The sequence below is a fragment of the Diabrotica virgifera genome, chromosome 3, assembly GCF_917563875.1.
Source record: "Diabrotica virgifera virgifera chromosome 3, PGI_DIABVI_V3a".
Classification (NCBI taxonomy): Eukaryota; Metazoa; Arthropoda; class Insecta; order Coleoptera; family Chrysomelidae; genus Diabrotica; species Diabrotica virgifera.
In genome coordinates, this window is record NC_065445.1 from 232,065,989 (window position 1) to 232,081,526 (window position 15,538).

At 32.8% G+C, this 15,538-nt stretch overlaps 1 protein-coding gene across 13 annotated transcripts in view; it reads left to right on the plus strand.

Moving 5' to 3' along the window:
* The window catches only part of LOC114331769 (mitogen-activated protein kinase-binding protein 1), a 742,485-nt gene that overhangs the window by 650,066 nt on the left and 76,881 nt on the right, over nt 1-15,538 (plus strand). For all 13 annotated transcript variants that reach the window (XM_050645932.1, XM_050645936.1, XM_050645940.1 and 10 more), the window contains 2 exons: nt 11,700-11,815; nt 12,068-12,201. In XM_050645932.1, the coding sequence (XP_050501889.1) occupies nt 11,700-11,815; nt 12,068-12,201 (250 nt within the window). The remainder of the gene's footprint in view (nt 1-11,699; nt 11,816-12,067; nt 12,202-15,538) is intronic.

Sequence of the window (15,538 nt, forward strand, 5' to 3'; positions counted from 1 at the left end):
ATAATTAAAATTTTGAAACGTTTCTGTTTCATTTTGGTCACATTCAACTGATTAGCGTATTTGCACATTATTTCAGTCTTTGTTTAAATTTGAATTGAGCCGTTTAAAAATGCATAGAAACGTGATATCTCATTTTGACAGATCTAGAGTAATTGCTTTGTTACAACAGGGCGTAATTCAAAGTAATATCGCGAATATTGTTCATGTTACTCAAAGTGCTGTATCGAAAATTAAAAAAAAAAGAATGTGTGTGTACTTTGTACGCACGTAAGAAGTTATACTTCTATTATATGATTTAAACGAAATTAATATACTTTTTATTTATATTTTGTTTAAATATTAAACTAATTTATACTTACTACTTCTCAAACATTTTTATTAGAACAGTGCCAAAAATTAAAATAATAAAAGAATAAAACACACACAAACACATTAAACAAGCCACAAATGATGTCTGAACATTAATTGTCGAAAAATTTTTTAACTAAATACGTATTTTCTGAAAATACAATTATATAATAAATATACTTACAATCATAAAATGTATTAAAAAAAACAAAAAAGAAAGTTTCTATTGGGACTCGAACCAGCGCTGATAAGAGCGGTTGGTATTGGAATTCATTCGCCTTCTCCGCTTAGCCACGGACACTATGTGTCATTATTTACGAAGATCGACTAACTAAACGGATTAAACTTGTGATATTTTAATATTTTGAAAATTGATCAAATTATTTTAATTTTGAATTGAAATGATTTAGAATTGAAAAAATACAACAAAACATAGAATAAAAAAACAATATATTAGGTGAATATTGATAGAAATTTTGATGGTAATCAAATTATATAAATAAAAGTATTACATACTATGTATTTTGGCAGATCAAATAGGTAGGTTTATACCCATGATACATTAACAATTATTACGTACCTGTTGCTTTTAAAAACTATTTAAAAGTCACTACAATATTATAAACTTTTTTGTTTCTGTCCTCACAACAATAAAACTAATATATTATACATTTGTTTACCTTTACCTTTACCTCCAAACCACAGCTGCCATATCGGATAATTTTTGACATGTCATTTGAACATCCAATCAGAAAGTTATAATGCGCATGCGCCGGGCTGATAGGTTTTAACATATAAAAAAATCACCCTCTATCGCCGGTAAAGAAGTATAACTTCAAAAATCCAAGATACAAATGACGTAAGGGCGATCCTTTACGACGTAAAGGATCGCCCCAGAAGTGGTAGAAGTCGATGTACAACAGCAACACAAGACCGGCAGATAACATTGATAGCTCGAAGAAATCGTCTGGAATCTAAAAGTGGTATATCCAGAGAAATTGCTAATATTCAAGGACTGAATATTTCACGTCAAGCAAAAACACTCAGACTAAATGCGGTAAATTTATATCGTAGAAGACCCTTACATGCTCCTAGACTAACATACCAACACAAAATAGTAAGGTTGCAATGGGCTGGAGAAATGGTGCATCATGGTCCTAACTGGAATAACGTGATGTTCTCTGATGAGTCAAAAATTGGCTTGGTTTGGTGGCAAAGAACACTGCTTTGGAAACCGCCCAACTGCGTGTCCCGTTTGAAGGTAGCAGTATTATGGTTTGGGGTGGTATTATGAGTGGTACACGGACGCCACTGCTGGTTCTGGAGAGAAGACTCACTGATGCTGTGTACATCGAGGAAGTTTTAAATCCTGTCGTGCGTCTATTCCGAGGGGTAGTAGGTGATAGATTTGTGTTTATGCATGACAACGCACCTCCTCATCGAACAGAAACAGTACAAAATTTTCTGGAAGAAGAAGGAATATATACATTACAGTAGCCCTCGAATTCCCCCGACATGAACGTCATTGAACATGCTTGGGACATTCTCCAAACACGCATCAAGAAGCGAAACAATCACCCTATTACACTTCAAGAACTGAAAAATGCTGCTCGTGAAGAATGGGACAGAATTCCGCAAGCCCAGCTCGACTAGTTAATCGGCAGCATGCCAAATCGTCTACAGGCATGCATACAGGCCAATGGAGAAAATACTGATTATTAGTTTTATTAAAAATAACTTTTATCTATACTAATTAATTTTTAGTGTAAGTTGTACATTGTAAGTTTTTCACTCCAAGAGATTAAATCATTTTTTTTGCATATCAGTTATCTGGTTTTGAGATTTATTTAGTATTGATGTGAATTGAAGCAACATTATGTTTAACTAACAGAAGAGTTTGTATATAAAAATCAATAAAATGATGAAATATTGCAATATTCCAAACTTTTGGACATATGTGTATTTGTTCCGCATATGGTCTCAATCGCTCATACACAATATTTGACAGTATTTTATATGCCACAGTCAGTAGCGTTATTGCCCGGTAATTTTTACATTCAAGCTGATCTCCCTTTTTATGTAGTGGAATAATTACTCCGGTATTCCAGTCTTGTGGCAGTTGTTTATTATTCCATATGTTTACTATTATTTCGTGTATCGCATTCAATAGGGAGTCTCCGCCTTCTTTTATTAATTCTGCGCTTCTTCTTAAAGTTCCCTCTCCTATTGGAGGTTGGATATCATAATGGCTATGGTCACTTTGTTGGCTGCTGCTCTGAATAGTTGTAATGAACTACAGTTAAACCATTCTCTAAGGTTCCTCAGCCAGGAGATGCGTCTTCTTCCTATGCTTCTTCTTCCTTGGATCCTTCCTTGCATAATAATTCTCAGCAACTCATATTTTTCTCCTCTGGTAATGTGACCCAAATATTCCAGTTTTCTAGTTTTTATACTTTTCATAATTTCTAATAAAATAGAATAAATTCTGCGCTAATATTGTCTAATCTGTTGTTTTTCAGTCTGGTAACACTGCTTCTTGCATTTCAGCTACTGAAGGGGGGGTTGTTTCTCTGGTATCCGTTTGATCCAGTATAATTCCATCGTATAGTGGATCTCCGTTTTGTTCAAACTTTTCTGTGAAGACTAAACTTTGGCTAAACTTTAGCTCTCTTAAAATTGAATAATTATTTGACCTGCGGTCGGTCTAAGGAATTTGTTTCCCAACAAAACATTTCAGTGGCGTCTATCTTTCTCCTTTCTGATTGTCTCAGCGTCCAAGATTCACATTCGTAGGTCAGTATTGGGAATATTAAGCAGTTGATCAACCTCATCTTTAACGCTCTTGAAATTTGACAGTCCTTCCATATTTTGGTCATTTTTACTGTGGCAACTTTTCCTAGATTACATATAGGTTTATCTCTTCCTGTAATGACCCTGTGTTTGTGATCAGTAATCCCAGATATAAGTATGACCTCACAACCTCAAACCGGTTAATTGTGGTTATATGTGGATGACTGTTATGTTGTAATCTATCCACTATCATGATCTTTGTCTTTGATATGTTTAATTGTAGACCAAATATTTGACCCTCGTTTTCGACCAGTCGAGTCGTCTAAGATCAGTCAGCTCTGCTTGACTACTTGCAAGAAGGGCTCTGTGTCATCTGCGAAACGTAGGTTGTTTAATTTATGACCATTTAATTTTTTTAATAACATCCAATGTTTATTGCAATCTGTCTCATCACAAACAATAAGCAATATGCATAATTATTGTAAAATATCATAGAGGGAAGCCGCCCAGTGGCGAGCACTCTGTAAGACATATAAAATTATAATTTTAAAATACAACATAACAGTTACTTGAAACATAATAGATAAAATTTAGTATAGTAGACAGCACATGCAATAAATATGATTATTAGAAGTCTAAAACCATTTATTGTGATGTCCTTTTCCCATCCTTCAAGTGCTCCTTATATAATATATTGAATAATTGTGGAGATATTATACATCGTTGTCTGACACCCGTTCTGGATAAAATTCGTTCGAAAGTGTGTCAAGCACTTTAACTAATCCAGTAGTGTATTCGTATAGTTCAGTTATAAGCGAAATTAGGTGTTATGGTACGCCTATTTCTTTTAGTATTCGCCATAAGTGTCTATGTTAGCCAAGCCGCACACCAAAGAAACATGAAACGAAAATCATGAAACATGAAACGAAAAACATGTTTCATGAAACTAAAACACTGCTAAACAAATCTCAAAGTCCGCCTACCAATGAAACGAGTGTGATTCATGCTCATGACACATTTTTATTTTCGGAGAGTTCCATAAATGGCCGGACGTATATTTGTTTAGCAGTGGTTTATTTCCATGAAACGTAATTTACGTTTCATGTTTCTTTGATGTGCGGTCGGGCTTATATGTAATAGATGAAGTAATTTTACGCCAGTTTCCTCTGTGGCTTTGAGAATTTCTGCTGTTATCATATCTGGACCTGGTGCTTAATTATATTTGAGCTTACTGATCGCGTATTAGTTCATTTTCGAGTATATCAGGTTTTTCTTCCACCTCGTCAGAAATTTGGTTAACAAGTTCTTGGCGTTGATCATCTTTATATAGGTACCTGCAATACGATCTCCATGTCTCTGCTATATGTATTATCTGTTTGTTCTCAGAGTTCCAGTATTGTTTTCAAAGGCTCAACTTGTGGCTTTGAAGTCTCTTGTTAGGTAGCTTATTTTTCTAAATAGATCTCTTGGTTCCTTGGCTGATTATTCTGATGATGTCTCTCAATTTCTTTGCATATACTTTGATAGTACTGTTTTTTATCGGCCGTGCATCTTCGTTTTATTTCTTTGTTAAGGTTTCGTAAACTAGCTTTTTACCTTTCACTATGTTCACCACTTTCACATAGATTTCTCCTATTCTCATTGATTTTAAAGGTTTCATCTGTTATTATCCAGTGTTTCCGTTTCACAGGATTATTTATCTTTGGTCTTGTTACACAATGTTTAACACTCTCCCATATTTCTTGTGATATTCCGATACTAATAGAGGGCATTCTTTTGATATATCAGGTCTGTTGATATATCAGGCATCAATTCAGATCTTTGGTTGACTAATCTTTTTCCTGAAATTTCCTGCATAAATCTTTAGATACATTTAAAAAGATTTCCGCATAATTTGTTCTATTACACATATCCACATTATTTAGTTACATTTTCCACCTCAAAATTTGTATTGACCTATAATAGAATTTCCTTTCTATTCTATTAAATAATATGGAGATAATAATTATTGTTATATACAAAATTATTTCCGTTTGATATGTCATACGTGAAGGATTATAAATACGTTCAAAGCGATTATTTATTGGTGTTTCCTAGTTTAAATATTAAATCTCACTTCCTGATCTCAACTAGAGAATCTCAAGAATTATGCGGCGAACAATAATAAGCATGCAGTTTCACTTTTTGTACAAAGTGTGTAAGATAAATAACGGCATTGTTATTTGGTCGATATACTTGAAGAACACATGAAGGTAATGTGTCTAATTATAATTTATTTCCGTTGATTATAAAATTATACAATAATTAGATTTGATATTTTTACGATGTCTATGCGTGTAGACAAACATCCAAAATAATAAATATGCAATATAGACCAGGGCATTTAGCACAAAAACACCGTAATATATTTTTAAGCACAGCACCTAGAGCCTTGCAACTTTTTGCATTATGTTCAGGATGATGCCAGGAAAAGATTGTACTATAGAAAATGGGTGGATATGCATAATAGCATTTTAAAGTACATAAAATGCATCCAAAAGTGCATAATGTCAAAATAAGCATATTAAGGGCCAGAGTTTTGTTACTCGGTGGTTTTTTAGGTCGCTGAACACGAATATGTGCCCAGGATCACTGCTAAGGGACTTCTTTTTCTGGAGTTTCGAGGGATTTCGGCAATAAATTGATGCAAAGGAGGGGTTTTTGGGGTTACTGAACACGAATACGCCATGAGAACTAAACTCAGAAGCACCTGTTATTCACGGTAACTACTAAGGCACGTCATCTTCTGAATTTTCAAAGGATTTCTGCCTTAAATGCCCGAAAATAGATAACTAGGCGTTTTTTTGGGGTCGCCGAATACGAATACGCCATCAGTACCAACCCCCGGAATACCTGGTGCCCAGACCACTGCTTAGGTATGTTATCTTCAGGAATTTGGAGGGTTTGTGGGCACCAGGCGCACCGGGGGTCGGTTTTTATGATGTATTCTTGTTAAGAGACCCCAAAAATCCCCGAGTAATCTGTCTGCATTTTATTGCCAAAGACCCCCGAAACTTCACATGACGTGCCTTAGCAGTGAACCTGGGCACCAGGTGCTCCGGTTGTCGATTCTGATGGTGTATTCGTCTTCAACGACCCCAAAAACACCCAAGTACCAAAATCTGACTTTTTTTTTTTTTTTTTTTTTTATTGACTTTAGGATTAGACCATGCGGCCAAAAACAAAGTAAATAGTACATACATAAACATAATATTGTATATCTTATCTAAACTATCTAATTACTAATCTAAGTTAAGGTTATCTAAGTCTGACCGACCTTTTTGTTAAGAATAGATATAATAAACATTTTATTTTCAAAGTGAATTTTTGCTAAATTAATCTTAATAAAAATTTTGTGATAAGGACAAGGGTCACACTTTTCTCATTCAAGGATTTTTCTTTTTTCTTAATAATTATTGATTACCTATATACCCACCCCACACGGTAAGGCAGGTATGTAGGTAATCAAAAGGAAAGACATCATTTAAGGTTACAAGCCTAATCTAGTCATTCTATAACTTAATTTTACAGTCATATAGGAAAAACAAAATAAAATCAAAAATACGTTTATCACTCGGTGCCAAAAGATACATAACATTATAGGGACCGTAAACGTTTAAACTTCTTAAATTTTTTGTAAGAATGTCCGACTGATGTGTGTACTTCTTACAATTAAAAAATATATGATCCAAGTCCGCCGTTTCATTGCAAATATCACAAAGATTGTTATCAGTTGTTTTTATTTTGTATAAATGTGCCGGATAGCAAGCATGTCCAAATTTCATCCGAGATATGGTTGTTATGGAACTTCTCGGATAATCGTAATTTTTAAATCGGTAATTTTTTCGAATATCGGGTTCTACCAAATCTGACCCTTAATACACTTATTTTAAGTCTCTAATGCCCGGTTGCACCAACAGATCTTAAACTTAAATCGAGAATATCATAAGAATTAATATAATATAATTATAATATATTACAATAAGAATACCATAATATAATAATAGATATGATTGATAATAAGGTAAGAATCTAAAATTATGGTGCAACGTAAGTGATACTCAAGGAGGCCCTATCTATAAGTAGAGCTTAGCTAAGCTGGAGCTTAAGATCTGTTGGTGCAACCAGGCATTAGTGCTCTATTTAAAAATCGATATATTTTGTGCTAAATGCCCTGGTCTAATATTCTGTAGTCAGAGAAATAAGATGAAAAGTCTGTATCTAGGGTGACCAAATCGTAAAGTTGAAAAAACGGGACACTCCAAGGAGCAGTAGCGCACCTAAAATTTTTTCTCTGTGGGCGGGCTTGGTTGGCTTGGGCACCGAAATTTTTTTATATTGTTTCTCAAAGACAAGTTACATTTTCCTACTATTCTTTATATATTTTTCGTATACCCTAGGGGAAATGGGGGTTTAACCATTGCCACTGCCAAGGTTTGGGGCGATATCCAAACAGGTAGGTGCGATTGAAACATGATCTTTTTGCTAATTTGTACATATGTACATAATTTAATTAAGATCAAGACTGCGAAACAGACAAAACACTAAAAAACTCAGCCAGATTGACATGGATCAACAACCAGTCAGAACAAAACAGGGTAGAATACATAATAGCGAAAAACAAAGCCAACTCAACAAATAAAAAGAAAAATGACTGGTTTCGCTGGAATGTGTCGAAAAAGACAGAGAAACCCATAAAATAAAATAATTTTACAAAAAAGTCATAAAAACAAAAAATACGCTCAGCATTAAAACAAGAGGACTAAAAAACCAAAAAGAAGAAACCATATTTGAAGACAAACAGCTCAACAGAATATGGGAAGAATATTACGAAAAAATGCTATTCACTATGAAGGAAACACACTGCGATGAAAAAGTAAGGCCATACAAGATAACGACGAAGTAGAAATTTTCACAGAAGAAAAAGTACAAAAACAAATATATTAAAAACCTAGGAAACGAAAAAATAGCAGGAGAAAATGAAATAGCAGTGGAATTAATAAAATACGGAGGAAGAGAATTACATAAAATGTTGTATACAGCTTATACAACAAATATGAACAAAACAGACTACCAGACCAATGTATGGCAAACGTACTGAACATGAGACTTAAATCATGAGCTGAACGAATATTAGGAGAATACCAGAACGGGTTCAGACCGGTGAGGTCGACGATTAACTCCATACATACATACAGTGGAACAAATAATTCAAAAATCGAGAGAATACAACAGAGAAACGCTAGAGCTAGAGAATGTTATAATCCCAGAAAAATTAAGATATATGCTAACAGTGAGCATAAAAAACACCAGAGCAAAGATCAGTTTCAACGGAACAACTTCTAAGGAGATCAATGTAAATAAAGGCGTGAAACAAGGTGAGTCTATCTCCCAGACACTATTTAATCTGATATTGAAAGTAATCATAAGGAGGACAAACTTTGCAAACACAAACATTAGTACAGATCAACTTCAACTTGTAGCATAATGCAGATGATCTAGTCATCATAGCGAAGACGAAGATGACACTTATAAAAAGCAGTTGGAAAATTAGATAAGGAAGCGAAGATAATAGGACTAGAGATAAACCTGCACAAAACAAAATACATGACAATAGGGAAGGATATGGCACAACAACTCAGAAATATCTTATAACACAGAACCATAAATTTGAAATTGTCACCTTTAGCTACTTGGGAGTAACAATTAGGAAAACGGGAAAAGAGAGAACAGAGGAAAGAATTCTGAAAGGCAAAAGATATATGGAATGAATAGAAATCTGCTGAGAAGCAAGACTCTAAGTAAAATATGAACCTATATACAGTCCCTGGCAATATTATTATGACCACCTATGAATTTTTACAAAAATCAACTATTTCACTAAGTACGTTTTATTTAAAATATAATTTTTAAATTTAATTTTGTTATGCAATGTTAATGTTATTCATTAACTATAATATATTTAATAATAAACAGCAAAAAGATATTTGAAAATATTACATTGTATTTATATTTTTTAATATTTTGTTCAACTTCTGAGCTTAATCAGATGGAAAATTATTTGGGAGCTTTTAAAACGAGAAATTTTCGATGAAAAGGTCACTAACGAAATTGTTTTGATTAAAGAACTAATATATCGTTGAAACCACAATGACAAATTGAAGCAAAAAAAAATTAACTGCATTCAAAGTATGCCAAGACGAGTACTAGCGGCAGTCAAAGTTAGAGGGGGCTCAGCAAAATATTAAAAAAATACAAATATGTGATATTTTTAAATGGTTTATTGCTGTTTATTATTAAATGTATTATATTTAGTAATAAACACCAATAAAACATGTAAAAATATCACATATTTTTGTTTTTTCAGTATTTTACTGAGCCCCCTCTAACTTTGATTACCGCTAGTACCCGTCTTGGCATACTTTGAATGCAGTTACATTTTTTTTACTTCAATTTGTCATTGTGGTTTCAACGATATACTAGTCCTTTAATCAAAACAACTTCGTTAGTGATCTTTTCATCGGAAATTTCACGTTTTAAAAGCTCCCAAATATTTTCCATCTGGTTAAGGTGAGAAGTTGAACATAATATTAAAAAAAATATAAATATGTAATATTTTCAAATATTTTATTGCTGTTTATTATTAAATATATTATAGTTAATACATAACATTAACATTGCATATCAAAATTAAATTTAAAAATCATATTTTAAATAAAACGTACCTAGTGGAATAGTTGATTTTTGTAAAAATTCATAGGTGGTCATAATAATATGGCCAGGGACTGTAAGACCTGTTGTTACATATGGGATGGAAACAACGACGATTAACAAGAAAGAGAAAGACAGCCTTCTGAAATTTGAAAGAAAAATAATGAGAACAACACTGGACCACAAGAAATAAGAATGACAACAAATGCCGAAATTGAAGAAAAATTAAAGAGAGAAAATATACATAAAATCAGCCCGACGCAAATACGGGACATATCGTGAAAAAAACGGGACAATCCCGTTTTTACGGGACGTTTGGTCACCCTAAGTTTATGCGGACTTGGACCCAGCTGCGGCCAAATATCTGCTATTGATCCTGAATAACTAAAATCTCTGTTTCCTGGGGAGGGTTTAGTGAATTTTTAAATCATTAACAATAACTTGAGACCAAGAATGCTCCCTTTTAAGTATGTACCTTCGTCTACCATTAAGTTTAAACGAAGTTTCAGATAACTATCTGATAAAACACGTTTAAAGCTTTAAAATGGCGATTTAGAATATTTATTTACTAATTTGTTGCATAGAAAACTGTACACAGACGAAGAATTCTTAATTTTCAATAAATTTTAATGACTAGGTACCTATGTTATAAAAAATGAACATACTTTATTATTTAAACACTTTTTATGGGTAATTTAAAAATAAAATCACAATTCGATAACAACAACCGGAGATAGAGTTTATTTAGCTGGAGTTTAAAGTTTATATTTCATTTTTTGATATTGCGGATTTTAAAACCCGAACTAATTTCGTCCCTAATTATCGTAGGATAACTTGTTTTTTTAATTTGTGAAAAAGGTCGGCTTTTCGGATATGAGAAAATAATTTTCTCCAGGCAATAACAAAAAAATTATTCAAATTGTTCATAAACAAAAAATTGCAGAGTTTTTGCAACGTTGTAAATGGTTTTTTTTCACTTTAAATTATTTGTATAAAATTGCTCTCTCTGTTGCTTATAGTATATGTATATAAAATAATTGGAAGTTAATTTTTTCTGACTTACATTAGTGCAAAAAAAGTTGTTTAAGAAAAACAATTTAAATAACCGTACGATTACACAAAGATACCAAATCTATAAAAATCAAAAGAGGAATTAGACATGGAGACACGTTATCTCCCAAACTCTTTACGGCAGTTCTGGAATTGGAACATAATTTCAAGCAATTGGAGTGGGGCGCCAAAGAAATCAGACGACGGCGAAAGGCCCTCCCACCAAAGATTCGCAGACGACATATTTCTGATAACAGAGAACTTAAAAAAATTAGAACTATGTTTATTGAGTTAAATGCCGCCTGTAAGAAAGTTAGTTTGATCATAAATTTTAGAAAGACACAATATAAAGATACATAAATATAAATACTTAGGTCATGAAATCCAAATTGCCAGGGACAATCAAACTGTAAAGAATAATCACAATCACCTTAGCATGAGTCGCATATGGAGCTCTATCAGATATATTCAAGAGCAACATGCCAAATTATCTGAAAAAGAAGACATTTGACCAATGTGAGCTTCCAGTCATGACTTACGACAGTCATGATAGTGTTGATAGTGCAGACAAAGTTGCGGCAAATACAGAAAAACTGATGTGGATTCTGATTAAGAGTTCAAAGTTACATTGGGAAAATTACGAAACCGGAGGTTTTAGCTTAAAAAATAGAAAAAATACATTTATTCGCGAACTATTTGTTATTTTCAATTATTTTCCAACCATTTGTAAGAGGCTAATAACGGTGTCTTCTTTGTTACAGGTGCACAGTAGTCTTTTTTAATACCAGGACAGAACAACAAAGCCATATCATCAACACTAGCCGAAAAACCATAACTTCATTGGCATTTTCAGCATGTGGTCGATATATTGTGACAGGTAAATACATTTTTATTTAATACATAGTGTACTAAATGAACATTTTTCAGGATATATGTTCATAAATTCATAATACATTATTGTAAAAAGCTGGCATATTATTACGTAATTGCCCATTTGATATTTCATGAGTTGTTGTTAACATTAATAATTGTTTGTAGTTATGTATTTAATGTTTATATTTTATAGTTTATAAAAATGTATCAAATAATTATTATACTACCATATTTTATAATAATTAAACCGTTTTAGGGGAATGTGGACACCAACCAGCAGTGAGAGTATGGGACCTTCAGTCAGACCCACAGTCAGGCCATCCAGGTTTAGCTCCACAGCCCCAACAAGTCGCCGAATTTTTGGTTCACAAGTTTGGTATCAATTGTGTGGTAAGTAAATACTACCAAATCTTATTATGGCTACTAATTATATCAAAAAAAGGCGTCAGTTGATGCTGTCCGTAATTATTATACATAATAATCCTCACTTAGTAAGTTCAGTTACGTTAGAGACAGCAGCAATGCTCTCGAAGCATTGGAAAGCTGTCGGAGGCTACTGTAGAGACGGTCTTGCCTAGGAGACGTTACATTTTTAAATCTTTTTTCTTCTTTTATGATGAAGTGTGTGAAAATGCTCGAAAATATCTTGGATCTAGAAGTGTGGCAGATCTATCTCTCCCCCTTTCTCTCTTTTACCCTATTTCTCACTCTCTCACTTATCTTCCTGTCTGCATCTGTGCACCCTGTACATATCTCTTTAGAGTCTTCTTTACATATCTCTCTACGGCCTATGGGGATTGTTCTCCACCGATTCAGCGATGTTATCATCCCCACCATTTTCGTGATTGGTTGTAGTCTATCTGCCAGCTCTCTCTCAAGCAGGCACCTCTGGGATATACATATATCACATGTCAACAGTGTGTATGATGCAATGTCCAAAATTTCATCGTACAAGCATTTTCTGCCTTTCCGAAAAAATTAAGTATGCCCTGAATCATCTATATCCTGTGAACATCTGCGTTAATAAATAATTTTAAATCATTTCATATTTTTCTCTCTTCTTTTTTTAAACGTTGCCTTGCTATAATCTTATACCTTCTCTCTCGTATTTTTTTCTTTACTTTACTAATACTTAAATCGGATAACTCCCAGAACCCCAGCAGATATGTTTGCCGTAATAATGCACATACCACTCTCAATAGATTCTTACTATCTGCCCGGTGAGGTGCTATCTATAGGAGACTTCGTTAGGATCGTCGATAGACAGAGAGTAGAGAACTACTGATTGCACAACAGAATCAAAGGCAATCTTTCATTTGATGTGTCTGTATCTTTGTTGCTTTCTGTTTAATATCCATATTTGTATTTTTTACCGCCTTTATTAGATGTACTAACTGGTTGATGTGTGCCCTCATCTTTGACGTACCTCTTTCCACTTCCTGTTTTTACGTTGTTTCATTCTTATTTTCGCTATATCCTTTTCTTTCCTGTTCTCAGAGTAATTTACTTTTCTTTCTTATTTTGTTATTTTTCATATTCATATTTTTATCTTATTTTTTGTAATGCATTTTTCCACTTTTCTTCTTACTAATTGAGCCCCACTATGGTTTTGTTTTACACCTTAATGTTCATGTGGCAGTGTATTAGGGTGAAGTGTAGTCGGTTGTCCTATGAACATCCGTTTTTTCTCAGTGGCTTTCCAAACTGAATTTCTCGATTAGTTCAGGTTTTCTCCTCGAGTATACTTTTGAGTTTCAGATGTAGTCCAGGAACCGAAGCTTTTCACCTCGCAATTCTTACAGAATGGATCGATTTGCTTGAAAATTTGAGAATAAATAGTGGATAGTCCAAGGATCAAAATCTATATGACGCCGAAAGGCGCTTTTACCATGGGAGTGGTTGCCAAACCATCTCGGGGGTGGAAATTTTTTATTATATTTTGACCGCAAAAGTTGATAAAAATATTCATTCTAAGCAAAAAACGTTCTATACATTTTTTTGTTAAAATTAATAGTGTTCGATTTATTCGCAATCGAAAGTGTTATGTAGTTAAAAATCAATGTTTTTCGATGGTATACTCATTTACGATTCACTCAATTTTTGCCGTAGAAAAATTTTTTTCGAACAAAGTTCTTGGGAATTAAGTAACCTACAATTTCATATTTAAACATTTTTTCGTATCTCTGATGCTAATCTTTCTATTCTGAAGAGAATGGTTTTTTTTTTACCAAATTAGAAAAAATTCGATATTCGCTTTAAACTTCAGTTTTTTAAAAACTAATCATTCTAAGCTAGTCATACTTCTAGAATCTATTAATAATACATAAATAAAGAAGAATGAATAAGGTCAGTGACTAAAAACACCGCTAACTTACATTATTATGCTTCCAATTGGATTTCTCCTTTTATGTATTTTCAAAAAAATATATTGATTTTTTAGCCATAACTTTTTCCATTTTTTATCTTAGAAAGTTTGGTAAAAAAGAAATTGTAGAATTTTACAAGATCTATAAGGCTATTAAAATTAAATCCTTTTAAAATTCTCAGTCACAAAAAGAGGTGACTTTGAAAGGGTTGCTAAAGGTGGTTTTTACATGTTATTTCAAGTTTTAATTGTCAATTATTATATATTATAGCTATTATATATTAACTATTATAGCTCACTCAATTCTTGTCCTAGAAAAAATTTTTGCAAACCAAGTTCTTGGGAATTAAATAAGCTACAATTTCATATTTAAATATTTTTTCGTATCTCTGATGCTAATCTTTCTATTCTAAAGAAAAAATGCATTTTTTACCAAACTGCAAAAACTTGTCATTCGCTTTTAACTCCATTTTTTTTAACTAATCATTCTAAGCCGATCAAACTCTAGAACCTATTAATAATACATAAATAAAGAAGACTAAATCAGGTCATTGACTAATTTTAATTAGGGTGGTGATTAAGGGGTTGTTTCAGATCACTTTTTGCTGAAAAAAAATACGGACTGACATTCTTTTCATTATAAGTCACTTAATTTTTGAGCTAGAGACTTGTTTTTTATTTCTGGAGATAGATATTTTTAAATACTTTAAATTAGTTTAAACAAGTTATCCTCGAAAAATGCATAGTTTTCCCGTCTTTTGACTTTTGAAACTACAATATTTAGCATTGACGAAGAAGAGCTAACATATAATAAAGTATATCTCGATTACTATTGGTCTTACAGAAAATTAAAAAAGACGGTTTTGTTTATTTTTTCAAAAGGTATATTTTTGTTGAGTGAAGTTGTTTTGATAAAACGAAAACTTTTTGAGTTATTAGCAGAAAACTGATTAAAAATATTTATTTTTTCGATATAAACTAACATTTTCGATAGCGAATAAATCGAAAACTATTAATTTTATCAAAAAAATGTATAGAATGTTTTTTGCTTAGAATAAACGTTTTTACCAACTTTTGCGATTAAAATATAATAAAAAATTTCCACCCCAAGATGGGGTGGCAACCACCCCCATGGTAAAAGCGCCTTTCGACATGATATAGATTTTGATCCTTGGACTATCCACTACTTATTCTAAAATTTTCAAGCAAATCGATCCATTCTGTAAAAATTGCGAGGTTTTGTCCTATTTTAAGCTTCATTACTTGGACTAATGTGAATGTATCAGTAGGTAGGCTGTGGTAGGTATTATATTTATCATAGTTGCAAGGATGCACTATCAGAGGGAGAGGTGAGGCATTTGA